The sequence below is a fragment of the Miniopterus schreibersii genome, assembly GCF_964146895.1.
Source record: "Miniopterus schreibersii genome assembly, chromosome: 19".
Taxonomy (NCBI): domain Eukaryota; kingdom Metazoa; phylum Chordata; class Mammalia; order Chiroptera; family Miniopteridae; genus Miniopterus; species Miniopterus schreibersii.
In genome coordinates, this window is record NC_138119.1 from 26,427,676 (window position 1) to 26,454,578 (window position 26,903).

Sequence of the window (26,903 nt, forward strand, 5' to 3'; positions counted from 1 at the left end):
AAGCTCTATGAAAATAGGTGTCACAAAACACACATTCTTTACTCTAGGCAGTATTACTTACAGAACACATTTCCTTTTTCACATGCTCTGCAGTTACCTAGTTTCTTCTGGAAACACCCTTGGTTCTGAGCAGAGAGATGAACAGACATATGCTCTGGAACCTCAGAGAGAATTGGAAGTGCGGATTGGCCACAAGGTTGAGACAAAATAGTGATCAGAACAACAAAGAAACTAGCCTAATGTCTCAGAGTATGCCAGCAGTTGAAGCATAGCAGTTTAGGGGAATCCAGAGAAAAAATTAGCTGAGCCCTTTGCATCTTGGGAGTCTAAGGAAATTATTGAATTTATTGTGTATCATAGTAGAACAAGTGACCCTATTATGATTCTCCGTTATCAAGAAGAGGGTAAATTATACTAAATTATTGGTGTACTTTGAGGGGATAAAAGTAGAAAATAATGCACTGTAAAGCATTTTTTTATTACGATATAAAGTTTTGCATACTTAAAGACTATTTCAGTATCAGAGAGATTAGCAGATTCTTTTCTAAAGAGCAACATTTTCCCCCGATAGTAACAGAAACCTGTAATGTGGAAGGAGAGAAGAGAAAAAAGTATTAATGGTAAAGAAAATCTCTTGGGACTTTGCTAATAGATGATTTTGACAAGTTATTTCCAAGAATATTAAAAATATTTTACATGTAGGCTTGGGAACTTAAATACATAAAGTTTCATCATAATTCAGTTCAGTAAATTTGCTAAGAAAAATGTCTTACTTGTTTTGCATTCAGAATAATTTAAAGACTGAAAGCATACAGATTATTTTAAGGAGCTTCTGTAATTGCGTTGCTGGAAAATTATTAGTGAATTGATCATACTGGAAGGAAGAACCTTTGTAATATTTAATTGTGGATTTGGGGACTTTCTACAGTTTTCTCTGGATTCCTCTTATCATTCTCCAGGTCATCCTCTTTCCCTAAAATCCGGTGCATTAGAGTGTACTGTTAGCTTGACTTGCAAGTTTTTTCCTACACGTATCCATTTCTCATCAAAATACCATAGTCTAATCTCGTCACACTCGTTTGTCTGGACCGCTGCCATAGTCTTCTAATTTATCTCTTGTAATCTTTTTCTCACTGGAGCCAGCAGACTCTTTTTTAATGTAAATAAGATCATGACACTCCCTTGTTCAAAACTATCCAATGACATTCTACCCCAGACCAGTCACAGAGTGCAAGGCCTTTCTTTTCTCACCCGTTCTCCACCTCTGCATTTCCTCTCCTGAACTGCCTGCCTCATTCATCACACTTCAGCCAGGCTGGCCTCGAATCTGCCACAGCTTGTTCCCACCCCAGGGCCTTTGTCCTTTTGGTTCTCCTCACCTGGAATACTCCACCTGCATCTTCACGTGCCTTGTTCCCTCACGTTCTCAACTCTTTGTTCAAATTTCACCTTCTCGGAGCTGCTTTCCCTGACCCTCTTTTTTTTTTAAAGATTTTTAAAAATTGATTTTTAGAGAGAAAGGAAGGGAGAGGGAGAGAGACAGACAGAGGAACATCGATGTGAGAGCGAGACATCGATCAGCTGTCTCCTGCATGCCCCCTCCTGGGGACGGAGCCTGCAACCTTTCAGTGCATGGGACGATGCTTAACCAACTGAGCCACACCTGCCAAGGGCTCCCTGACCCTCTTGACCCTCTCTGTCCCCTTACTTTTCTTCCTGACACTGACCACCAGTTCAGTTTTCACTCCTTATTTATTATCTCCCCCATTGGAGTAAGCTCCATGAGGGTCTATTCTCTCTCTCTCTAGTGTGTTGGACATTGTCTGGCAAGTTGGAGGCACTCAGTAAACAGTCACGGAATTGATGAATGAATCAACTTTCATGGGCAGTTAGAGCAATTTTTTCTTTAATGAGAAGGGTTTATTTACATAAGTACTAATAACTTCTTTTTACCACTATGATTAAAATGGGCAGTAAGTGGGGGGAAATCACCATTCTAGTCTGTGATTAGATTTTACTTTAGAAGCTGCGATTACTATTTAATTTTATAGCAGTCTAATTTCATATGTACCTATACTTATTATATGTGTATCTACCTTCTAGGGAAAATCTCATCGTGACCAACAGCTGCTTCTTCTGAAGAAACACCTAGAAAATAATTATAGGAGCAGAGATCGAAAATGGATTGTTTTATTTCCAGAAGGGGGCTTCCTCAGGAAGAGGCGAGAAACAAGTCAGGCATTTGCCAAGAAAAATAACTTGCCATTTCTTACACATGTCACTCTGCCAAGGATTGGAGCAACAAAAATTATTTTGAATGTACTTGTGGCACGACAGGAAAATGGAAGTCCAGCAGGAGGAGATGCTAAAGAATTAGGTATGATGGTGGTTAGCATTTTTTCCCTTTGTTGGAATTAAGGATTTTCTGGAGTTCTAGAAGAAAATGTTCTTTTCTATATTTATAATTTTTTTCAAATAGAAATAATACTCAGGGAGAAGGTGAAATACAATTTTAAATGTTTCTATTTGCAAAGGTAGTTCATGCTTACAGTAATCCATTCAAATAATACAGAAATGCATGAAGTTAGAGGTGTCTGTCCTTTACCTTACCTATTCTTACTCCCGGTGATTCTCACTGCTACAGTAAAGGTTCCTGTAAATATATTCACATTTTTGTGTAAGTATTTCTGTGGTGTAGATTCCCAGAAGTAGAATAGCTAGAGTAAAAGACATAGGGAGAGAAGTGACTAATTTGTGAATCTAATCACAGATATGCAAATAAAAGTAGTAATGAAATATTTTTTTCACTTACCAAATTTAGACAGATTTTTTGTTTGTCTTTAATACAGAGAATGAATTTAATACAGTTTGGCAGTATTTAAGAACTTTAAAATGTTCAGTTATTCCACTGCAAAAAATACTGATCAAAAGGACATAATCTGAAATATTGTCAAAGAAGTTTATCACAGCATTATTTATAATAGCAAAAAAATTGGAAATAGCTAGAAGGGAGATGGTATAGGTAATTGTAAAATATCCATACAACAGAATACAACACAACCATTACAAATGATGTTTGTGGAGAATTGGTTTTGGCTTGGAAAAATACTTATGTTCTCTACTGTTAATGGAGTGGAAGGAACATACAACTCTGGTGAAAACAATCTGAGCCCAAAGATATAAACAATAAGGCAGTAGAAATTGAGTGAAAAGGAAGATTGCTTTTCTGAGTTGTAACATGATTTTTTTCTCATTTCTTAATGCTTTTCTGTATTTTTTAAAAATAATGAGTATAGCCTGGCAGGGCATGGCTCAGCGGTTGAGCGTTACCCCAGGATCCAGGCGATCAGGGTTTGATTCCTAGTCAGGGCGCATGCCAGGGTTGCGGGCTCAATCCCCCGTCGGGGGCGTGCAGGAGGCAGCTGATCAATGACTCTCTCATCATTGATGTTTCTCTCTCTCTCTCCCTCCCCTTCCTCTCTCTGAAATCAATAAAGATATATATTTTTTTTTAAAAGAGTATATATTACTTTTATGGCCAGGAAAAAGTAAACCACACTCAAAGATGCAACTGCGTATCTTGGAGATAGTGGTGAATTGTGAATATTTGCAGACAGTGTTTATGCCAAACAGCATGAAGACTTGTTATGAGCGAGTTGAAGACACTATGACAATTTGGTGATAGAAGCTGAAAGAAACTCACTAGACCTATTTCCTTAGTAGCAGTTTTTAATTTTTTAAAATATTCTTTAGACAAAGTGAAAATAGAACTAAGAGGCCCTCAGAAATACCTATTTTTAAGTAACAATAAGGACCAGACATAGAAATAATGCCTGTGAGATTACACTGAGTTTTCCTTTTATTTGTTTTTTTTTTCTAAGCAACTACTTGGCAGTTAGCTCTCTTAATCTTTCATCATCTATTAAGAAGACAAATTGAAAAAGTCTTTTAATAGAAAAGGAACATTCAGAATAGCTTTGCTGCTAGAGAGACAGTGTGGCAATGTCAGCCAAGCCAAAGCTTAAAGGCAAAGGACTTCCAGATAGGATTTGTTGCACTAATTAAGACTGCTGTTTTTAAATAGTTTCACCCAGTCAATCTCCTGTGAAGTTTTAGATCTCGAATGTAGGGACAGTTTTCATACAAATTACACAAAGATGAAGAAAATTTTTTTTTTCCGTGAGAACAAGACAACTACTTACAACCAAAGCAAAATAGTTTATTATTTATCTTACCGTAGTTAAAATTTTTATTCTGTTTAGGAAAAATCATAAATTCTGGAAAGTTGTATACCCAAAAACTATTTTATTTTACCATTGTTTTCTCTATGTATTTTATTTTATTGACTGTTCATATTAATTATTTAGTGTTCTATTTCATACAAACATACCATGTCTGTGTGTCTGTTTTAATATGTAATCCATACACATACCAAAATTAAGTTGTATATGATTAACTTTAAATGATTAGGTTTTCTTTGTTTATTGTATGATTTAATAGATATTAAACAACTCTGGTGATTTTTCCCCATGGTTTTATTATAATTTTTCAAACATACATAAAAATTAAAACATTTTTATAGTTAATACCCGTGAGCTGACCAACTAGATTCTATAATTAACATTATACTGTAATTTGCTTTATCATATCTCTCTCCATCCTTCTGTCTATCCATTAGTCTGTCTTGTTTGTTTGTTTTTTAATGCTTCTCAAAATAAGTTGCAGACATCAGTATACTTTACCCCTCAACATTTCAGCATGTACATCATGGGTAGCTTGTCAAAATGTGTTTTGTTACATAAACTCTGTTCCTTTAGCAGGATGTTATTAAAAACATTTTTTTACTTATTTCTTTTATGGGCATTTTTCCCCCTTCAGGATGTTGTCTAAAAATTTTTATGTATTTAAGGACAGTTTATAATTATTTGACATACAAAAGTAAAATATCATTGATTCCTATGCACATTTGGACTTGTGTTTGAAAGTAAGTTTTCTTTTTTAGGGATCTCAGATACCTCAGATAAAGGCTAGACCATTACATGTTAAAGTCTGGCTATGCACATTGTCTGTGAAGATCCCCCTCTCAGTTCTCGCTCAACTTTGTACTCCATGCTGGCAGTAAAAACAGCACTTCCCCATTCCCTCTCACAGCAGTAGTTACCTGTTATACTGACCAAGGGCAAACAGGTTTATTGCTTTATTTGTATGTAACTCTTGCTACAATGGGAAGAGTTTTTTTGTTTGGTTCAAACAAGACCAACAATCATGTGTGTCAATAAATATGTTTACTTTTATTGCCTTATTCCAGTATTTATTAATGTCTCCCAGGTGTCACAAACCTTGGTGTTCATGCTATATTGTGTTATCTTTAATGGAGTTTTTGTTTGGTTTTGAGGTCTATTTTTCTTTTTTGTGATGTGATACTTTAACGCGTGACCTTTTCATAGGCCAGTTTTTATGAGCAATAAAATATAAATTAGACCTTGATAGTGCATAATTGTATTGAATACTTGAATGATACGTGTCCAATAAATAATAGTGCTGTTATTTGTTAATTTCTTTCAAGTCCATCTGTTTTATAATGTAGGGGATGCTTAATTTTATTCTAAGTCCATCATATTGAACAGTAATACCAAAATTTATCCTGTTTTCTTAAAGCAGAAGGTATGTCAGTATGCTTTCTACTCCTCAAGTAACCTATACTATGTCATTTGTTGTAAATAATACAAAAATCGATCCAGTTTTAAGTCGCTTTTTTCTTTGTTCTCAGACAGCAAATCAAAAGGCCTCCAGTGGATAATAGATACAACCATAGCTTATCCCAAAGCTGAACCCATAGATATTCAAACCTGGATCCTTGGATACAGGAAACCGACAGTCACACATGTACATTACAGGTAAGAATTCTACATTAGTACTTAACATATATCCAACATAGAGTACTATCTCAGGACAGTGTGAATGTTTCAATATTAAATTATTAATCGATAATGAAAATGGTTGGCTCAAAATTATGATGTTGAATTTTTAATATGAAAATATCACTTGAAGAGTTATTTTCACTGAGTGACAGAAGTCTCTAAAAATTACATTCTAGAATCACTGATTACTCAATTGTCTGAAACGCTTCTGTAAAAATAATTAAAGGGCAGACATCAAGGATAAATATATATATACTCATTTGTGTTAAGTAGATTTGTATTACTAGAAAGAGAATTTGTCTTTAAATTGTTAAATCATATAATATTTTCTAACTGATTAAATGGACAATTTAGCTATGACTTATATATTTTTTAATAGTTAATACTATGTCATTGGCGTAAACAACAGCAAAACATTTATTGAATATTTTGTGCTAGCTTTTTGAGATTTTTTAAATGTAGATTTTCTTTTTAAAAGTTTCATGTAAATGTGTGTAGATATTTATATCAAGGCATGATGCTGATAAGATCTGGATGGATTTGATCACTTTATAAGACATTTATCTTTACTCTTTTTTTCTGGTCAAAGATCTCAACCCAGGACAACTAAATTACAGAATGATCAGTTAGTCCTAAGGAAGATCAAAGAACAAAAACGATCAATTCAAGAGGAAAACTATTCACATTACATACCCTTTGAGAGTAGATAGGTAGCATATTTGTAAATCATCATATGGCTACACCATCAGAGTTTTACAGATATAAGCAGAGTTGGAATAATTTGAAAGTTAAAATTTTAAACTTAAATATTACAGTTTGGGTTTTTGATGTGTGAGTAGTGAGTATAAAATATAATCGATTCTGCTGTGTAACTTTACATTGCTGAATTATGTTCATGTTTAAAGTAATTTTTTTTACTTTAAATAATTTTTTATTTTTCAATTACAATTAACATATAATATTATGTTAGTTTCAGGTATATAACCCAGTGAATTAGACATTATATAACTTACTAAATTATCATCCTGATAAATCTCATACCCATCTAACACCATACATAGTTATTACGATATTATTGACTATAATCCTTATGTTGTACTTTACGTCCCTGTTACTATTCTGTAACTACCAGTTGGTACTTCTTAATTGTTTCACTTTTTTCACTCATCTTCCCAAACTCCCTCCCATTTGGTAATCATCAGAATGTTCTATGTATCTATGAGTCTGTTTCTATTCTGTGTGTTTATTTTGTTTCTTAGATTCAATTTTGATAGATATGTATTTATTGCCATTTAATTATTCTTTTTTTTTTAATCCTCACCGACGAATATTTTTTCCATTGCATTTCAGAGAGAGTGGAAGGGAGGGAGGGAGGGGGGAGAGAGAGAGAGAAACATCAGTGTGAGAGAGACACATTGATTGTGTGCCTTCTACACGAGCCCCGACTGGGGCCGGGGATTGAACTTACATCACCGGGAAGTGAACCCAAGACCCTTCAGTGGGTGAGCTGACACTTTACCTAGTGAGCCACACTGGCCAGGGCTGATTATTCATTTTTTTATTTGATTTTTGAGAAAGGAAGAGAGAGAGAGAGAAAAAAAAACATTGATGAGAGAAACATTGATCAGTTGCCTCTGTACATGTCCAGACCAGGGATTGAATCCGAAACCTGGGTATGTACCCTGACTGGGAATCAAACCTCTCTACCTTTTGGTTTACAGGTTCACACTCCAACCAACTGAGCCACATTGGCCAGGGCTATGATTCATATTTTTTATATATTTTTTTTTCTTCTTCTTAAAGACCCTTTAACGTTTCATGTAATACTGGTTTGGTGGTGATTAACTCCTTTAGATTTTTCTTGTCTGGGAAGCTCTTTATCTGTCCTTTGATTATAAATGATAGCTTTGCTGGATAGAGTAATCTTGGTTGTAGGTTCTTGCTTTTCATCACTTTATTTCTTGCCACTTCTGGCCCACAATGTTTCCATTGGAAAATCAGCTGACAGTCTTATGGGAGCTCCTTTGTAGATAACCAACTGCTTTTTTCTTGCTGCTTTTAAGACTCTCTTTGTTTTTAACATTTAGCATTTTAATTATAATGTATCTCGGTGTGGGCCTCTTCGGGTTCATCTTGTTTGGGACTCTGCGCTTCCTGGACTTGTATGTCTATTTCCTTCACCATGTAAGGGAAGTTTTTCACCACTAGTTTTGCAAGTAGGTTATCAATTCCTTGCTCTCTCTCTTCTTTTGGCAACCCCATGATGTGAATGTTGGTACACGTGAAGGTGTCCCAGAGGCTCCTTTCACTATCCTCGTTTTTTAAAAATTCTTTTTTCTTTTTGCTATTGTGATTGGGTATGTTCTGTTTCCTTATCTTCCAAATCTCTGATTTGATCCTCTGCTTCATCTACTCCATTGATTGCCTATAACATACTCTTCATTTCAGTTAATATAATCTTCATTTCTGACTGATTCTTTTTTATATTTTCTGTCTCCATTTTTATGTTTCCTATCTCTTTGTTGAAGTTCTCACTAAGTTCATCTACTCTTCCCCTCAGTTCGTTGAGCATCCTTATAACAAGTGTTTTGAACTCTGCATCTAGTAGATTGTTTGTCTCCATTTTGTTTAGTTCTTTTTATGGGGTTTTGCTCTGTTATTTTGTTACCAGATGGGGACCAGGCTAGAGCAGGTCTCCTTCAGGCCAGCTGGTGGTGTGTGGGTTCTTGACTTTGTCCAGGAAAGATTTCACAAGACGAGTCCAGGTGATTTTGAGAGTACATTTATTAAAGCTGGACAAGGAAGGGCTTAGGATAGAAGAAGCAATAGGAGAGAGCCTAGGTGGTGCTGCTTTGACTGTCTAGAAATGTTATAGGAAAGAAATGAGTCAAGACAGGGCTGTTATTGACTCACTGAAAAATCAGAGAAAGGGGCCTTGGAGACAGGTTCAGAGGTTTTGCTGCCTGCTATTCCCCTGGTTGCAAGTCCCATGGGAGCCCCCAGAGTTTTAAAAAAAAGTACCCAAAGAAGGGCATGGGCATGCTCCAAGGGGGTGGGCCCTTGTCCTTTGTTTTGAGGGCCTTTATCTGTCTTCTGCAGGCCGGAATCCTAGGAGAGATATCCGGGAGGGTCTCAGCAGAATATTCCTTAGCTTTCCAAATGAGTCCTTTAATATGTTGATGTACCAAAATGAGCACATAGAGGGACTGGTATAATTTTCTGTTTCATCTTCAAAGAATGTCATTGAAGAGGGACTGGGACTGCCCCCAGCAAGGTCTGTAATGTGTAAACTATTTGCTTCTAAGTGTCCTTTTTTAGGGAAGATAAGACCTTGAGTTTATTATCTGGTTGTAAATTGCTCAACCAGTTTGTTCAGCTCTCTCAGTTTCCCCACTCCACTTGCCAAGGAAATTTCCTAGCTTCTTACTAACCTGCCTCACTTTCATTTGGGACATGCCTCTTTGTCTCCTCATTTTGGTGGCTTCCCTGTGTTTGTTTCTATGTATTAGGTAGAGCTTATACATCTCCCAAGCTTGGTAGAGTGGCCTTATGTAGTAGGTGTCTTATAGGGTCCAGTGGCACAGCCTCCCCAATCACTCAAGCTGGGCACCCCAGGTGTGCCCCACCCCTGTGTGGGCTGTGTACACCCTCCTGTTGTAGTTAGCTTTGATTGCTGTTTGCATGTCAGTGAGAAAGATTTACCTCCAAGCCATCAGCTGCAAGGACTGGCTGCCACTACAGTGGAGGATCAGCTATTCAGGAGCCCACCCCGTGGAGCAGGACTCACTTCAGCAGGGCTCTGGTGCCTGCTGAGTTCGCTACTTGTGTGTGTCACTTGTGGAGGTAGTTGGGTGGTGCTTCAAAGTGGTCTGAAGCTGTCTACTGAGTGCATTGGCTCTGGGGCCTCCTGGGAGGTACAAAACAATGTCAGCCACCACCTGTGTTCTGCCTAGGGCCACCTGGCATGGGCTACAAAGCAATCTGTAGATGGCTGCTACTTGTGCTGGGCGTGGATGTGCTCAGGAGAGGCCACACTGCAAACCAAGCCAGCTACAGCTAGTTCTGGGCCTGGGGCCACTTAGCCAGAGGTATAGGGCATGATGAAACCAGAGGCTGCTTGTCTGAGAGATTTTAGGAGAGTCCAAAGTATGAGCCAAGAATGGCCGTTTTTATGGAAAAGCCACTGAAAACAGCTTGGGTTGGACCTGCAATTTGGGTGGGGCATGGTCTCAGGGTGTCTCGAACAGTGTTAGCCTGGTTGATGGGGACACAGATATGGAGCCCATCTGCCAGCTCTGTGAGGGAAGGGTCAGAAAAGGAACAATGGCCTCTGCCAGCACTTGTGTCTGGGAAGGAGCTGCCCCTCCAGCTCTCGCCATGATGCCAGACCAGTTTAGTTCCTCCCCGTATGTCCCTGGTGCCTTTCGAGCTGCTGCCCCAGCACTGGAGCTCAGAGCAAGTGAGTCCGAGTAAGCACTTCACAAATATAACGTACTATTATTAAGATATATAAAGTGTGTATGGATGATTGCTAAATCCAGTATTAGTAAAGGAGCCTTCCCTATAGATCGGATGTAAGCCACAACTACATTATTGATCTTTTTTAAAAGTAAAGCTTGTTTTAAAAGAGGAACTAAAGGTTTAACTCTGGGAAACATTTGAAGGGAATGAGTTTTCCTCCCCCTCTCCCTTTTGTATTCCTGTAATACTGGAAGGCAGCTTCTTCCTATTTAAGAAGTAATGGGCTCGGTGTGCTGCTGTTAAGGAGTTAATAGGAAAATTAAACATCATTAGATTTTAATCACAGGGACACAGTGTTCATAGGGATAAAAGCAAAAGTAAGCCTGTCCTTCATATAAATCTCTGCTTCACTCCAAATTAGGACAGTGAGTTAGAGAAGCTGATTGTGTTATGCAGAAGAAGCTTATATTTTCATTGTTGAAATCTTGAAAAAATATGTAGCCATAAGTGTAGTGGCATAGATAGATTGCCAGAAGCAGAAGTATTGCTTTCATGTATAATTTGGTTGGGACTTTGGTTCCTTTGGGAAAGGCATTCAATTAGAGACTTCGGGCAAGAATTTATTTTCAGTTTTGAGGGGAAGTTAATTCAGAAAAGGAATAGTTAATGTTTTTGTTTTTAAAAATATATCTTTATTGATTTCAGAGAGAGGAAAGGAGAGGGAGAGAAAGAGATAGAAACATCAATGATGAGAGAGTCATTGATCGGCTGCAGCCCGCAACCCGGGCATGTGCCCTGACCGGGAATCGAACCCTGATCGCCTGGATCCTAGGTTGACACTTTAACCACTGAGCCACACCCGTCTGGGCAATAGTTAATGTTTTTTAAGAAACTATACTCACTAGCAAGAATAGGCAATGGTAACATTTTGATATATTTATCTCAGGACTTTTTTATTAATAAAAGAAATAAAGCATTTCTAGTAAAGTTCCCATTGTTCCCCTTCCCAGTTCCATACCCCTTCCCTCCTGCCCTTGAAGCCACTACCATCATAAATTTGGTGTGAATTCTCCCTGTCCTTATACTTTTATTATACAGATATATTTATAATATATTGTTTTGTATGTTTTTAAATATATATATAACCATACATGGTTATATCATCTTGTAACATTTATTTTTCCACTCTATTATTTTCTAGATCTTTTTATTTTTACATTTATGACTCCCTTTCCTTAATTTGAACTATAAACACTATTTAACTATTCTAGTCCCACTATATGATTGTCATACCTTATCTATTCATTCTGTTATTGTTGCTTACATATTTTCTCAGTCTTTTTGCTATTATAATAAGTAATATTGCAGTGAACATTCTTATGCCTGTTTCACTAAGCATATACTTACAAATGAGAGTTAAAGTAGGGTATGTGTATGCCTAGCAGTGGAATTGCTAGATCATAGGTTGTATGTATTTTCACCTTTACTGGATATGGTCAAATCGTTTTCAAAGTGGCTGTATCAGATTACAGTCTCATTAGCAGTATAGTAAAAGACTACCTCTCCCTACATCTGTGTCAAAGTCATCACCTTCGATTTTTGCAAATTTGATTGGTTTGAAATGGTATGTCATTAGTTAGGCCTAGAGTATGTCATTAGTTAGGCCTGTGCTACAACTGATATAAAAATGCACTGCTATGAAATATAAGAAGCAGAGGGTTAAGGTACCGTCTTCATGGAAAAATTCAAGTGATCACAATTGGGAATCATAATGGTTTACTGATTGATGTCTGTCTTCCCTGTTTAGAATGTAACCTTCCTGAGAGCAGATACTTTGCCTGTCTTGTTAACAGTTATATTCTAGAACAGTACTGGGATATAGTAGAAACACAATACTAACTGAATGTATGAATATTAAAAGTTCATGCTGTCTGGACATTCACTGTCCAATGATAACAGCCACTAGTTACATGTGGCTATTGAGCACTTAAAATGTGGCTAGTCTGATATGAGATGTACTGTAAGTATAAAATACACACTGGATTTCAGAGACTAATAAGAAATAGGAATGTAAAAGATTTCATTAATAATTTTTGTTGATGACATGTTGAAATGATATTTTAGATTTGGGGGTGGTTAAAGGATTGAATTTCTTTAATGTAATTAGAGAAATAACAGGAGGCCAAGAAGTCCCATCATCCGCTGTCTGTAAGCTGGAGAACCAGGCAAGCCAGTGGTATAAGTTAGTCTGAGTTCCAGCTCTCTGAAGGGGTGGGGGAGAGAAGGCAATGGTGTAAGCCTCTATCTGAGTCTGAAAGCCCAAGAACCAGGAACACCAGTGTCCTTTGGGCATAAGGTGGGTGTCTTAGGTTAAACAGAGAGAGTGGGTGGTAGGCCCTTCTTCCACCTTTCTGTTGTATTCAGGGCCTCAGGGGATTGGGTGATGCCCACCTACTTTGGTGAGGGTGATCTTTACTCAGTCTAGTGATTTGAATGCTAATCTTCCAGAGACAGCCTCACAGATCCACCCAGAAATAATGTTTTACCAGATATTTGGGCATCCCTTAGCCTAGTCAAGTTGACACATAAAGTTAACCATCACGGGAGTCTCTACATAGAACCTCCAAGAAACTAAGTTCACCATCTATCTATCGAGTTAGCAATCTTGACATAAAACCATTACAGAACAATCAATGGTATCCCTTTGTCCTGGCAATAAAAAGAAAATGTAATTTAAAAAAAATACTACTCTTAGAAGCAAGAAGACTATAAAGTACCTGCCAATAAAACTTAACAAAAAAATATAGAAGAATTCTATGAACAAAAGCAAACTTTATTGAAGAACATAAAAGACCTTGAAAATAAGTGGAAAGAGATTACTGTGTTTGTTCATAGAGAGGAAGATTCAAAATTATAAAGTCAGCTCTCCCAAATTAATCTATAAATTTAATATAATTCGAATTACAATATATCCAAGAGGATGTAGACTCAGAGTCCAGGAGGGTTTCTCTGGAAACTTGACAAAATGGTTTTAAAATTTATTTGAGAGTAATGAAAAAGGAATAGCTGAAGCAGTTTTGAAGATGAATGAAACAGAGGGATACTTCCTAGTAGATATCAAGGCTTAATGTGATTAGAACAGCGTAATATGAGGGCAGGGCCAGATCAATGGAAAGATCAGAAAACCCAGATTTATTTGGGAACTTGATGAGTAGGCATCACATATCAGTGGAGAAAGAGTGAACTAGTCAATAAATGAAATGGTTTGGGACCATAATTCTACATATGAGGAAGCATAATACTGACATTTCACCCTTTACCATATCCCAAGATAAATTCTAGGTAGGTTTTTATCTCAACGTCAATAATGAGACTCTAAAGTATTGAAAGAAAATATAGGAAACTCTTAATGTTCTCACAGTAGGGTAGACCTTCCTCATGACACAAACATCCCAAGTCATAAATTATGAAGGAAAAATACAAATTTGACTGCATCAAAATTACAAACTGGAGTACGCAAAAGACAGCATAAACAAAGTTAAGATGTTTGAAATGCACATAGCAAGGATTCACATTGAGTATACATGTAAAGAGTTTCTACAGATCAATAATTATTGATATCAAGTATAGGTGAGGTTGTAGAGAAAATGAAACACAAATTGGTGCAGCCAATTTGAAGAACAGTTTGGCAGTATTTTAAGTTCATCCTCTATGACATAACAGTTCTCCTTGGGACTGTACATGCCAGAGAAAGACAAGGATATTAGTATAGCATTTTTTGTAAGAGTAAAAAATTGGAAACAACTTAAATATCCATCAGTAGAGAAATGGCTCAATAAAATGTACATTCTCCTAAGGAATATACTAAACCGAATTTTATGTCTGACTGCTTGAGATCTTTAGTGGGATGTCTATAGTCATCTCTCAAACGAAACTATGGATTTTCCTAAAAATATATACTCCACATAGCTTTCCCCATCTAATTATTGATAGCTACTTCATTCTTCCAGTTACTCAGGTAAAAAACCTTGGCGCCTCTCTTTCTCTCACATCTCACTCAGGCAGTAAGTCCTTTTGGTTCTGCACTCAAATATGTATCCTGGACCCGACTGCTGCTTTTCACCTTGGTCCTGGCCACCATCACCTCTGCTTAGCTCCTAGATCACTATATAACCTAATCGGTCACCCTGTTTTTACCTTTGGCCCTCTTAGTGTCTCTTTCCAGAGTGGTCTTGTGAAAATCTGAGTCAGATCATATCAGTCTTAGTTAAGTTCAGAATCCCATAATGTCTTTACCCATCTAAAAAGCCAGGAGCCTTACAGTGGTGTCTAAGGCCCTGCTTGGCTGCTCCTGCCCTCTGACCTCGTCTGCGGCTGCTTGGCCACCCTGCCTTCCTTGCTGAACATGCCAGTTATGTTTCTACGTCAGGGTCTTTTTACTTGCCTTTTCCTCTTCCTCCAAAAGTCTTCCCTTGGAAAACAATGCATGACAGTGGACTCTGGATGATTTTCTAATTATATTTCTTATAGTTGATAGTTGTAAAGGTGATATTCAAAGTCCATCCCATTGAAGTAGTATCATTTTTTAGACACCAGAATTAAGTTCTGATAAACACAATAAACGAGAGATTATATTAAGATACGTGTTTTTTTACATATTAACACCTCTGAAATAAGGAGGGATCTTAATATCAGTATAATACAGCATTAGTTATTATTTAATTGGATATTTGGCCTATAGCACCTCAAACAAACCAAAGTCCAAAAAGTAATTGCTCCCTCTCTCCTACCCCCTCCCAAAAGGAACAGTGACTGCCATGTAGTTGGTAACTGTTGACTGTGAATGCCTCTAGGGGAGGGATCTTGTTTTTCATTGTACTATTTGGATTTTTCATAATGTGAATGTATTCCATTTTTATTTTTAATGTATCTTTATTGATTTCAGAGAGAGGAAAGGAGAGGGAGAGAGAGAGAGATAGAAACATCAATGATGAGAGAGTCATTGATCTGCCACCCCCTGCATGCCCCCGACTGGGGATCGAGCCCACAACCCGGGCATGTGCCCTGACCGGGAATCGAACCCCAATCGCCTGGATTCTAGGTCAACGCTCAACTGCCAAGCCACACCCAGCCAGGCTGTATTCTTCAATTTTAAAAATTGAAAATAGAAAATGCCCACAGAATTTAGAAATTTTGCTTTAATAACCATTTGAATCATTACAACAAAAGCATTTTCATCAGATAGTTATAAGAATTTAATAGGTTCACATTTAAAATGCATACCTCTTAATAGACACTAAATAGACTTTATTCCTTTAAATCAAGGATATTGAAATACTCAAATTATATAGTCTAAGAGGTTTTCATATGCTAATGTTCTATCCATAATTTATTTTCACATTTATTTTTATTAAAGTATACATACAATATTGTACTGGTTTCAAGTATACAACATAGTAATTCAACATTTATATACCTTACAATGTGATCACCACAATAAGTCTAGTAACTACTTGTCACCATACAAAGTTATTACAATATTATTGACTATTTTTCCTGTTCTGTACTTATATCCCCATGACTTAATTATTTTGTAACTGGAAGTTATACCTTATTCCCCTTCACCTTTCTCATCCATCCCCCTGCCCTCCTTCCCTCTGGCAACCATCAGTTTGTTCTCTGTATCAATGAGTCTGTTTTGTTTTGTTTTTTATAGATTCCACTATAGGTGAAATCAGTCTTATCCATAATTTAAAAGTGAGCTTTAAAAAGCTTAAATTCCTATAATAATACTTTCTTTGGTGTAAAAGTTAGAATAAAGTAGAATGAAATAAATATAGTAAAAATCAGTTATTCAACAGAATGGGAACTAACTTCAGGTCACCTTTTCCCAGTAGCTGTAACTAAAGTTGTTCACAGCTAAGTGGTACATACTTATGGTATGCACTTAATGATACATGTTTAGAAGTTTGCCACTCCCCAGCCAGCCCCAAAATTACTCATCTGGGAGTGAGGTCATAAGATCCCCTCTTGAACTAAGAGTAGCTCCCCATCCACCAGCGTAAGGAAACAGGATTCTGTCTTTAGTTTTTCTTATGCTAAGGCTTTTCTCTGTCATTGCTTATAATTATTGCTTATTTCACCCCTGCTGTCTAATGATTTGCTTCTTCCTGTCTTCTTTTCTTTTCTCTTTTCTTTCTTTTCTTTTCTTTTTAAAATATGCTTTTATTGATTTTATAGAGAGAGGAAGGGAAAAAGAGAGAAACATGGATGTGAGAGAAACATCTAACGGCTGCCTCCTGCAAGCCCCCTACTGGGGAATGAGACACAACCTGGGCACGTGCCCTGACCAGGAATCAAACTGGTGACCTTTCAGTTAATGGGCTCAACCAACTAAGCCACTCCGGCCGGGCCTGTCTGCTTTTCTTATCATCTTTTGTTTTCTGTTCCTTTGCCTCTGTGTCCAAGCTTTTTTTCTGGAAAAGGCTGGACATTTTAGTCATTTGTCACTGTTCAGAGCTTCCATTTAGAAAATGCAAAGTTACACATTAAATTTAATCTTCAAGTTTTTAGTTCTGCTTGGCTGTTTTTATTAATGTTCACCACCTACAAGTTCTGTTTTCATTTCCGCACCAGCAGGTTTTTATTTCCGCTTTCCTTTAAGAAAATAATACTTTTTTTTTTAATATGTGTTTTCTTTATTTGTACTGTTGACACTATTATGGATGCTCCCATTTTTTCCCTCTTTGTCCCCTCCACCCAGCCCCTACCCCTGCTTCCCTCTGGCCATCACCACACTGTTGTTTGTGTCCGGGTTATGCATATATGTTCTTTCTCTAATTCTTTCACCTTCTTTCATCCAGTTCCCCCCACCCCCTCCTCTCTAAGATCTATATCCCATGACTCTGTTTCTGTTTTGTTGTTCAGTTTATTTTGTTCATTAGATTCCACTTACAAGTGAGATCATGTGGTATTTGTCTTTCTGTTACTGGCATATTTCACTTAGCATACTAATCCAGGTTCATCCATGCTGTCACAAAAGGTAAGATTTCCTTTTTATGGCCACATAGTATTCCATTGTGTAAATGTACCACAGCATTTTTATCCACTCATCTACTGATGGACACTTGGGCTGTTTCCAGATCTTGGCTATTGTAAATAACGCTGCTATGAACATAGGGGTGCATATATTCTTTCAAATTGGTGTTTCAGGATCCTTAGGATATATTTGCAGAAGTGGGATCACTAGCTCAAAAGGCAGTTTTATTTTTAATTTAAAAAAAATTTTTTTTTAATTTTTATTGATTTCAGAGAGAGGAAGGGAAAGGGAGACAGGGATAGAAACATCAATGACGAGAGAGAATCATTGATCGGCTGCCTCCTGCACGACCCCTACTAGGGGTCGAGCCCACAACCCAGGCATGTGACCTGATGGGGAATTGAACCATGACCTCCTGGTTCATAGGTCAACACTCAGCCACTGAGCCACACTGGTTGGGCTATTTTAATTTTTTGAGGAAACTGCATACTGTTTTCCACAGCGGCTGCATCAGTCTGCATTCCCACCAACAGTGCACTAGGGTTCCCCTTTTACCACATCCTCACCAGCACTTGTTGTTTTTTGATTTATTGGTGGTAACCATTCTGGTAGGTGTGAGGTAGTATCTCATTGTGGTTTTAATTTGTGTCTCTCTGATGATTAGTGATGTTGAACATTTTTTTATATATCGGCCATCTGTATGTCTTCTTTGGAAAAGTACCTATTCAAGTCCTTTGTCCATGTTTTAAATGGATTGTGTGTCTTCCTGGTGTTGAGTTGTATAAGTTCTTTATATATTTTGGAAATTAACCCCTTATCAGATGTATCATTGGTGAATATGTTCTCCCATACTGTGGGCTCCATTTTCATTTTGTTGATGGTTCATTTGCTGTGCAGAAGCTTTTTAGTTTGATGTAGTCCCATTTGTTTATTTTTCCTTTATTTCTCTTGCCCTAGGAGACATATTGGTAGAAATATTGCTTTGAGAGGTGTCTGAGATTTTACCGCCTATGTTTTCTTCTAGGATTTTTATGGTTTCAAGACTTACATTTAAGTCTTTTATCCATTTTGAGTTTATTCTTGTGTATGGTGTAAGTTGGTAGCCTAGTTTCACTTTTTTGCATATACTATCCAGACTTAAGGGAAGATGGTGGGTGTAATTCCCCTACCCCAGAGCTACACGTCTGAATATTTTCCCTGACCTCAGCAGGGTGGAGCCCCTAGTAGTCAGGCGAGTGGGGCCTCCAGAGTCCAGAGGCAGGGCCTGCCAGAATCCGGGAGAATGTTTCTGTTGGATCTCCCATGAGGGAGAAGTGCCAGTCAGGCTCATGGGAAAGTGGGGGTAATGGCCTCATCCCAAAGCCAGTCACAACTGACAGCCCCTGAGTGTGCCCAGACTTCTGTGCCCTGGCCTATGCCACTGACTCTCAGTAGCACTTAAGATCCCCAGGTTGGGGCAAGAGGGATTCCAGAGGTGGGGTGACTGCTTTTTCCCAGGCTGATGCCACTTGGAGGGGATTGCCTTGCCCAAGAAAGATGGTGACTGTGGTATCAGAAGATCACTCAGTACAGGAATCCTAGCAGCTGTTCCCCAAAGCCACAGACCCTAGACTCTCCTCAGGCGACTCCAATCCGCGCTGCCCTCCCTCCATTGCAGCCCAGGGTGAATGACTGCAAACAAAATTCTGTGCTTTGGCCCTTTAAGGGGTTCCTTTGTCTCCAGCAGGCTCCGCCTCTCCTTGGTGGACAGAAATCCCCCACTTTCCACAGCCAGGTGCTATGTGGGCACCTCTTCCTGGCTCTGGAGCTCTGGGCTCCGGAACCTGACCTAGGGCTTAGGCTTCATGCCTCTCTGGAGGAACCTCCTGCAACTGAGATATCTGTAACCTCGGCCACTGCTGGTGGGAGCAGGACCAGCCCCTTTCACGTCTCCACCCTTCCTACCAGTCGTGAGGTGGCTTCTTCTGCCAGTCCTTGGTTATAAGACTCTTCTTCAGATAGTCTTTAGTTGGTAATTCAGGGTGATTGTTCCCCAATTTAGTTTTATTTCCAGCTTGGTTCTGGAAGGAGGTGAGAACAAGATCCACCTACTCTCCCACCATTTAGAAGAAAAAACAAAAATGAAACATTTTAGTTTGACACCATTCAGGATGCTGGAGGCATTAAATAAGTGGTCTTAATTGAGGTTGACTCTGTTGTGGATTGAATTCTGTATTTTTGTTATGAAGTTGAAGGTTTGAGAGAAGTGAATCATCATTTCAAATAAGATAAACATTTCCATCCTCTAGTCAGAAGATATGCTTGATTTCCTCTCAAATATTTGCTAGAAGTTAAACATGAAAGAAATTTTTTTTTGTTAACATAGTAAAGAACCAAGATTATAACATATTAATCTAATTTACTAAGTTATTTCTAACATATGAACCTGGACATAATATGGTTTGCAGAACTATAATAAGCCTGGAAATGAAGAGCTCTCCCGACTTCCTTGGACCTCTGGGGGGGTCATCTTGTCTTTCTCACTTATAAGTATCTTTAAGGTCAAGCCTAATACAATGACTACCATTGGTACTCAAAATATACTTTTTGTTTTCTAACTTAATTTCGTTTTGTTGGAAATATGTCAAAACTCTTAAGAGTTTATATTCTAATTCAATATTAAGAATTGAATCTGAGAAGCATAAGGGCTAGCTTTTGTCTAATCTTTCATTTGCTATAATATCATATACACATATACATATGTGTGTGTGTATGTATGTGTGTGTATATGTGTGTGTGTGTGTGCCTGTTTTCACACTTTTTTTTTCCTGTGGAGGTCGGGTTCATCACAGCAGAGCTTATAGAAATGTCTTTTTATAAATGGGCCTCTAGCTCTCAGTCTTTCTCCCGAGTTCCAACCCCTCATTTAACTTCTGTCCCTCCACCTGGATGCTCTGTTGCTTCTTCAGTCCTATTATTTATAAAACTGAACTCATTTTCCTTCACCTAAACTTGCTTCTCCTGGCTCTCCAATTGGAGTTTACGTTGACATCATTCTGCACACAACCAGAATGAAAATTTTGGAGTTTTTTTGACTCTTCCACTTTTTAATTTTATCCTACCTTTCAAATTTACCTGCTGGTTCCTATGAAAGATACCTCTGCAATGTTTGTGTCTAGTCCCCCCCCCCCTTTTTTTTAATCTAAATGCCATAGCCTAGCTCGGGCGTTATCACCCCTTACCTACAGTATATTTGCTTATTAATTATTCCCCTTATTTCCCTACTATCTTATTTATTTTACTGCTATATTTCTCTTCCTAAAGCATGGTGCCTTCCATTTTTCTTTGACTGTTTTTTTTCTTTTCTATTTTTTTTCTTTCTCTCTTTCTTTTGTTATAAACATTAGTGGGACAGTTGGCAAAATTTGAATGAAGCAGATAGATTGTAGATCAGATAATAGTATTGTATCAGTGTTAATTTCCTGATTATATGAGAGACTGTCCTTGTATTTAGAAAGTAAACACGGAAGTATTTAAGTGACACAATATTCGTAACTATCAAAAGTGGAGGAAAATCATATATATATCTCAGAAAAACATATAGAGGGAAAAAATGATAAGGTAAAGCAAATATGGGAAACACTGATATTTGGGGAATCTCTAACTTTCCTCTGAGTCTGAAATTATTTCAAAATAAAAAGTTTTAAGTCATTAGGGAAATATGGGGAACTCTCTGTACCTTTCCTACAGTTTTGCTGTGAACCTTAAATTGGCCTAAAAAATTTAAGTCAATAACAATTAAATAAAAGTCATTAGACTCATGGAAAGCTTTGGGACTATCTTAAGCAAATATACCATTGTCATGTCTTGCCTACCAGACAGTTCACTTCAGTTCATTCAGCAAGAATTTGCTAAGATTCTTACTGTGTCTCAAAGGATGTAACAGGAATAAAGATATAATAAAAACATTTTAGGTCTAAACAATACCGTCTCATTGTTTATACCCTCCAATGGCATGTTGGTTTGCTATAGCTTTGACTATTACAAGGAGCAGGGCTAAAGTGGAAGGGGTACCAGGCTCATTTATCTCACCATGAAGGGAGGCAGTGGCCTGGGTGCTGAGTATTTGCCATCTCCCTCTCTACACAAATGTTGAAGTCACTCGAACTTTTCTCCTAGATGACCCTATGGTTGCTACCTTAGAGCCTTGGTTTATCCCTGTATTAAAGCAGCTAAGAGTTTATATCTGAGTTAATGAATTCTATTTTCAGATAACTGAGTGGAGATTTTTTTAAACCTTTCTAGTGAATCCAGGGGGAAGCTATAAATATTATATGTTAGTATGTTGAGGCTGAGGCCTGAACAGCTTATTTCAGTACAATGGCTCAAAGCGAAAATTCTGGGAATTGAATGCTGGGAAAAATTCTCACGTGTTAAATTGGACAGTATCTGTTCTTGTCCGTAAGTCTATTTTTGGTGGCAAGTAGTTTCTGCGTTTGAGTTATTCTTGTCACACTAACCCTGGTGGTGTCAGTTAATGCGCGTGGTTTTGATGGCTGTCTACAGATGGCACCTCATAAAGGGTTACCCTGGCAGATTACTTTCAATTTAATTCAGTTCATCAAACTTGAGTTCCCACGAAGGAGCAGACACTGATTTACACGTCGGGTGTGCAGAGGTGAGTCCAGCAGGGCCTGATAGAGGAAACAGACACGTAGGAAAAGAAATGGAACATACACGAGCGTAGTTACAAAGGACAGCGTTGGCACTGAGGCAGATTTATTAACTGCGTGAGTAGGGGGAGGGCCCGAGGCAAGAGGACAAGGGAGCAAGGAGCCACATCCTTGGCTCCCTCCGGAGGAAGCCAGCGAGTACATTTTAAATCGGATGACCCAGAATAGTGGTGTTAGCATGTTTACTTATAAACAATATGGAGGTAAATAGCAAAAAAAAATTTTCTGGGAAACAGATATCTGAGGAGGGAAAAAATAGGGCCATTATTTTTCATTGTGAACCTTGTAGTGCTCTGACTTTTGTTAATCATCACCTGAGGATATTTTTCCCTTTGCTTTTTAGAGAGAGTAGAAGGGGGGCAGAGAGAGAGAGAAAAAAAACCTCAATGTGAGAGAGAGACATCAATTGGTTGCCTCCCGCATGCGCCCCAACCAGGGCTGGGGATCGAACCTGCAACCCAGGTAACATGCCCTTGAGAGGGAATTGAACCCGTGACCCTTCAGTGTGCGGCCCAGCACTCTAACCACTGAGCCACGCTGGCCAGGGCAATACTCTGACTATATGCATATGGTTACTTGGTTAAAAAAAATTTTTTTGGTATTAAATTCTATTTACTCTTAGGCCATTTCAAGTGATGCCTTTTTCACATGTCCTGTGCCATGCATAGACACTCACACCCCTTCATTTAAACTTACACAGAAATTTTCAGCTGCTTATACTACATTTACCGTGTTTGGTTTTAGATTACTTGTTTACTTTTTGTATCCCACTGCTAGGTTATTATGTTTTTGAAAGTAGGAACAATTTACCTTAGAACCTTAAGTGCTTATTAGCTCCTTACATGCAATTGGCAGAATTGAATTGAGGTGTTAGCCATGTTTGTTAACTCACATTTTGGAGTCTTTCTGGCATGAAAATTCAAATGTTCTTACTCGAATTTATAGAGGGGCTGGATGCTAAGCATTATTTTACATCTTTTTGTGAAAGTGCAATTTACCTAGTGTTCTGAAATCTTATTCTGTGGATATTAGTAGAATACTCTGTATTTAAGAGTTCATTCTGGATTACAGATAATGAGAATTTTTATTTCTTGAAATTGAGGAGCTAGTTTCTCATTTGGATAGCTATTGGTCTTGGATTTATTTCTGTTGTTTATTTATTTGCTTTTTTATATCCCAGAAAAACTCCTTTTATTTAATTCTAAGACAACCGGTATTCAGTGCATTTGATACTTTGCCATATTAGGGGATGATTAGTCATTTTAATATTTTAATCCCACCGTGACTAAACAATCAGTAGATTGCTTTGGAGGGAGCATTTGGTCTGCCCTTCTGGCTGTTTCCTAAGGCAGAGAATGTCCAAGCTATTCTAGGCAGATGGTGGGGTAGAATTTCTGTTAAAACATAGCCCCACTCCCACACTCTCCCCCATTTAAAGCCATAGATACTTCACCAACCTCACCATGTTCTTCAAGAATTCACTTGGTAAACATAAACTTCTGTTTAATTCAGCCGTACTTTTCATGTAATTTTTCTCCTTATAAAGATGTTTTAAATACTATTTCAAGATATTCTTTAGCCCTAAGGCTCTTGCTAAATTATCCTTAGGTTGATAAGGCCTGATTTTATATTTACAAAAATAGTATATTTTTAGAGGTCAAAAAAATAATGCAAATAATTCTCCAAATGTTGCTACTCAGTGTGGTAGATGTGAATAGTTTAAAAAGTGCTACTTATATTGCAAAATTGTGTTAAGACATATTAAATGATCTAAAAATAAAAATAATTTGTAATTCCATTTACTTAAAAAAATTAACTCTGATTTTTAAATTTTAATTTTTAATTTTAAAACATTCCTTCAATTTTCCTAAGAATCTAAATATTTAAGGACATTTAATATGGAGAAAATAAAACAAAACAAATGACTGAATTTCCTGAGTAAATTTCCTGTGCAACTCTGGGCACCTCCCTTGTGCTGGAACTAAGAATTGTGGGGCTTGCCCTGGCTGGTTTGGCCCAGTGGTTAGAGCGTTGTCCCACAAACTGAAGGGTCATGGATTTGACTCCTGGTCAGAGGCACGGACCTGGGTTGCTGGTTCTCCCTACCCCAGTCAGGCGCATGTGGGAGGCAACCAATCCATGTGTCTCTCTCACATCGGTGTCTCTCTCTGTGTCTCTCTCTCTCCCCCTTCTTCCCTCCCTCCTTCCCTTCTTCTCTCACTCTCTGAAAAGCAATGGAAAAATATCCTTGGGTAAGGATTTACAACAGCAAGAATTGTAGGGCTCTATTCTGCTTGGACTCTGCCCCACAACAGTTCGGGGGTCATCCAGAGATTTGGGTGGGTTTAGATTCAGAAGTCTTGGCTCCCATTGTTTGCTTCTTTCTGGGATTCCTCACTTTCCAAGTGCTGTGGTCGATCCTTCAGCCAGTAAGACAACTTGTTTCTCTATAACCTTTAGCTTCCTTGCCTCGCGCTAACTGGAAACAATTCTTAGGTAAAAAGCTGTAAAAAATGTCAGTCTCACCCAGTGCTATTCCCGTCTTCCAAGTGTTGACTCTAATACCTGCCTGCTTTTAGTCTCTCTCCAGTACCTTCTGCTAATTACTTCTTGTGTTTTGTCCAGAATTTATAACTGTCACCTGTAAACTGTTCTGCAGTCACAAGGAGCAGAACCCCTCTTATTTTATTTTAATGGATATTAAAAGTCACAGGGAAAGTTTAAGCTAAATCTCAGATTTAGAGGTGAAAGAATAGACTTTGCTCTTAAGTAGGCCATGTTCACTTTTCTGGCATTAACTTTTGACGTATTGCATTGTGCTAAAATGACCATGAACAGAAGCACTGAGATCACGTGGCAGTACTTGGTTATAAGATGTTTATCTGTATGATTCAGAATATTTTTATTAAGATTAATATTTAAATGAAAACACAAGATACCTAGTCTTACAGAGAACTCAACCATGGATCCCCAAGAATATGTCCCTCAATCGACCTATCCCAGTTGTGAAGCACTGCTAGCCATCCTGAACTCCTAAATCAGAGCCCGCTGACTTCACTACTCTCCAGTTTAAAAACCTTTTTGCAAGAGGCATTCTCATAAGTTGCTGGTGGTAAATTGTCTATCTTTAGGAAGACGATGTAGCAACGTCTTTGAAAATTGCTAATGCATTTAACCTTTGACTTAACAATTTTACTTCTGGAATTTTATCCTGTAGATACACTTGTACACATATGAACGGACATTTGCCCAGTGTTACTCATTGCCACATAGCTTATAATAACAAAAGACAAGAGACTGTCTATCAGCAGTGAATAAGAAGAATTGAATGTTTATGATGTATTATGAAATTAGAAAATATTTTTAACAGAATGATAATGAAAATATGATCTATAAAACTATGGACTAAAGCTTAATCTGTGTTTAGAGGAAAATGTATAGCCTTAAAAAGCTTCTATTAGAAAAGAAGAAAACTGAAACTCTGTGATCTAAATTTCTATCTCAAGAATTAAGAAAAAGAAAATTCTGTGAAATACAAAGATAGTAGAAGACAGGGAATAATAAAGGAGAATTTGTTGAAATAGAAAAAATATGGTAGAAAGAGTAACATCAAAAAAATTGTTGGTTCTTTTTAACACTGTAAAATAGATCAACTGCTGGCAAGACTGATCAGGAAAAAAAAGAAGGCCCATGTAACCAGTATCAGGAATGAAAAAGGGGACATCACTACAAACTCAAACCCACCCTACGTGGAGATGGCTTGAGACAAGGAGTTTGGCTTTTTGCAGGGTGAGGAAATGTGAACTTAGCATTGTGTGGTGAACACTGAGAACATTTTTCCATAGAAATGTTTGGCCTAATGACTAAATTCTGTAGGACTTCATGTACATGATAGATGAGGGAACTAAGTCATACAGAGGTTCAACAATTTTCCCAAGGTCACACAGCTGGCAAGTGGTAGAGCCAGAATTCAACCCCAGGCAGTCTGTTCCAGAGTCTACCCTCATAAACACTATGCCACACTACCTTCTGGGATTGTTTTAATTGTGCCTAAAAAGCAGACTCAACGTGTAATAAAAACCAAAAACCCCCACTGTTTGTGGAAGGGAATCTCAGCCAGGGAGTCCCACACACTCACTCAGGGGAGGCATATGAGAGCAGGCAAACATAAAATGTTTAGTATAAAAGAGATCTTTCAATTACTTAGGAGAATAGGCATTAAAAGGGTTAAGAAATACTAGCCTATGGGATGATTTTATGTAGTATAAGCATTTCCAGTATTTTTTCTCTTTTTAAAAGTGATGACATTCTTTAACTCATCTCTTTGTTTGTTTGCTCTTTCAGAGCAAGGGAAAATTTAACCCTGAGAGGGGGCTGTGTGGTAGCAAGCTGACACTTGAAGTTTCAGGACCTTAGCTTCTCCTACCCCATTAAAATATCTGTTAGGCCAAAACACCTCTATTCCTGCTCTATAACAATGTAGTACTATATTTTGGAGAATGGAAAGATGACTAAGGATGGGAAAGTTATTTTCTGTGTAAATAAAACTATACTTTGGTTACCTTTAATTTTTTTCAAACTTTTGAAAGCAAAATTTTTAATCAAGTCTGTGATTTCTTGAAATTGATTTTTAATAGATTTTTTTCATACCATACTACTTTCTTTTTTTTCTCTTCTTTTTTCTGTCCACTGATACTTAAATTAGGTTGTTAAAATACCCCCAATCTGGTATTTAAATGTTGAAATAACAAGAGAAAGGAATCTGATTCA

At 37.7% G+C, this 26,903-nt stretch overlaps 1 protein-coding gene across 5 annotated transcripts in view; it reads left to right on the forward strand.

The window, feature by feature from the left end:
* Positions 1–26,903, forward strand: part of LPGAT1 (lysophosphatidylglycerol acyltransferase 1) — an 89,584-nt gene that overhangs the window by 58,783 nt on the left and 3,898 nt on the right. For all 5 annotated transcript variants that reach the window (XM_081120278.1, XM_081120276.1, XM_081120279.1 and 2 more), the window contains exons 5-6: positions 2,104–2,377; positions 5,771–5,897. In XM_081120278.1, coding sequence (XP_080976404.1) covers positions 2,104–2,377; positions 5,771–5,897 — 401 coding nt within the window. The remainder of the gene's footprint in view (positions 1–2,103; positions 2,378–5,770; positions 5,898–26,903) is intronic.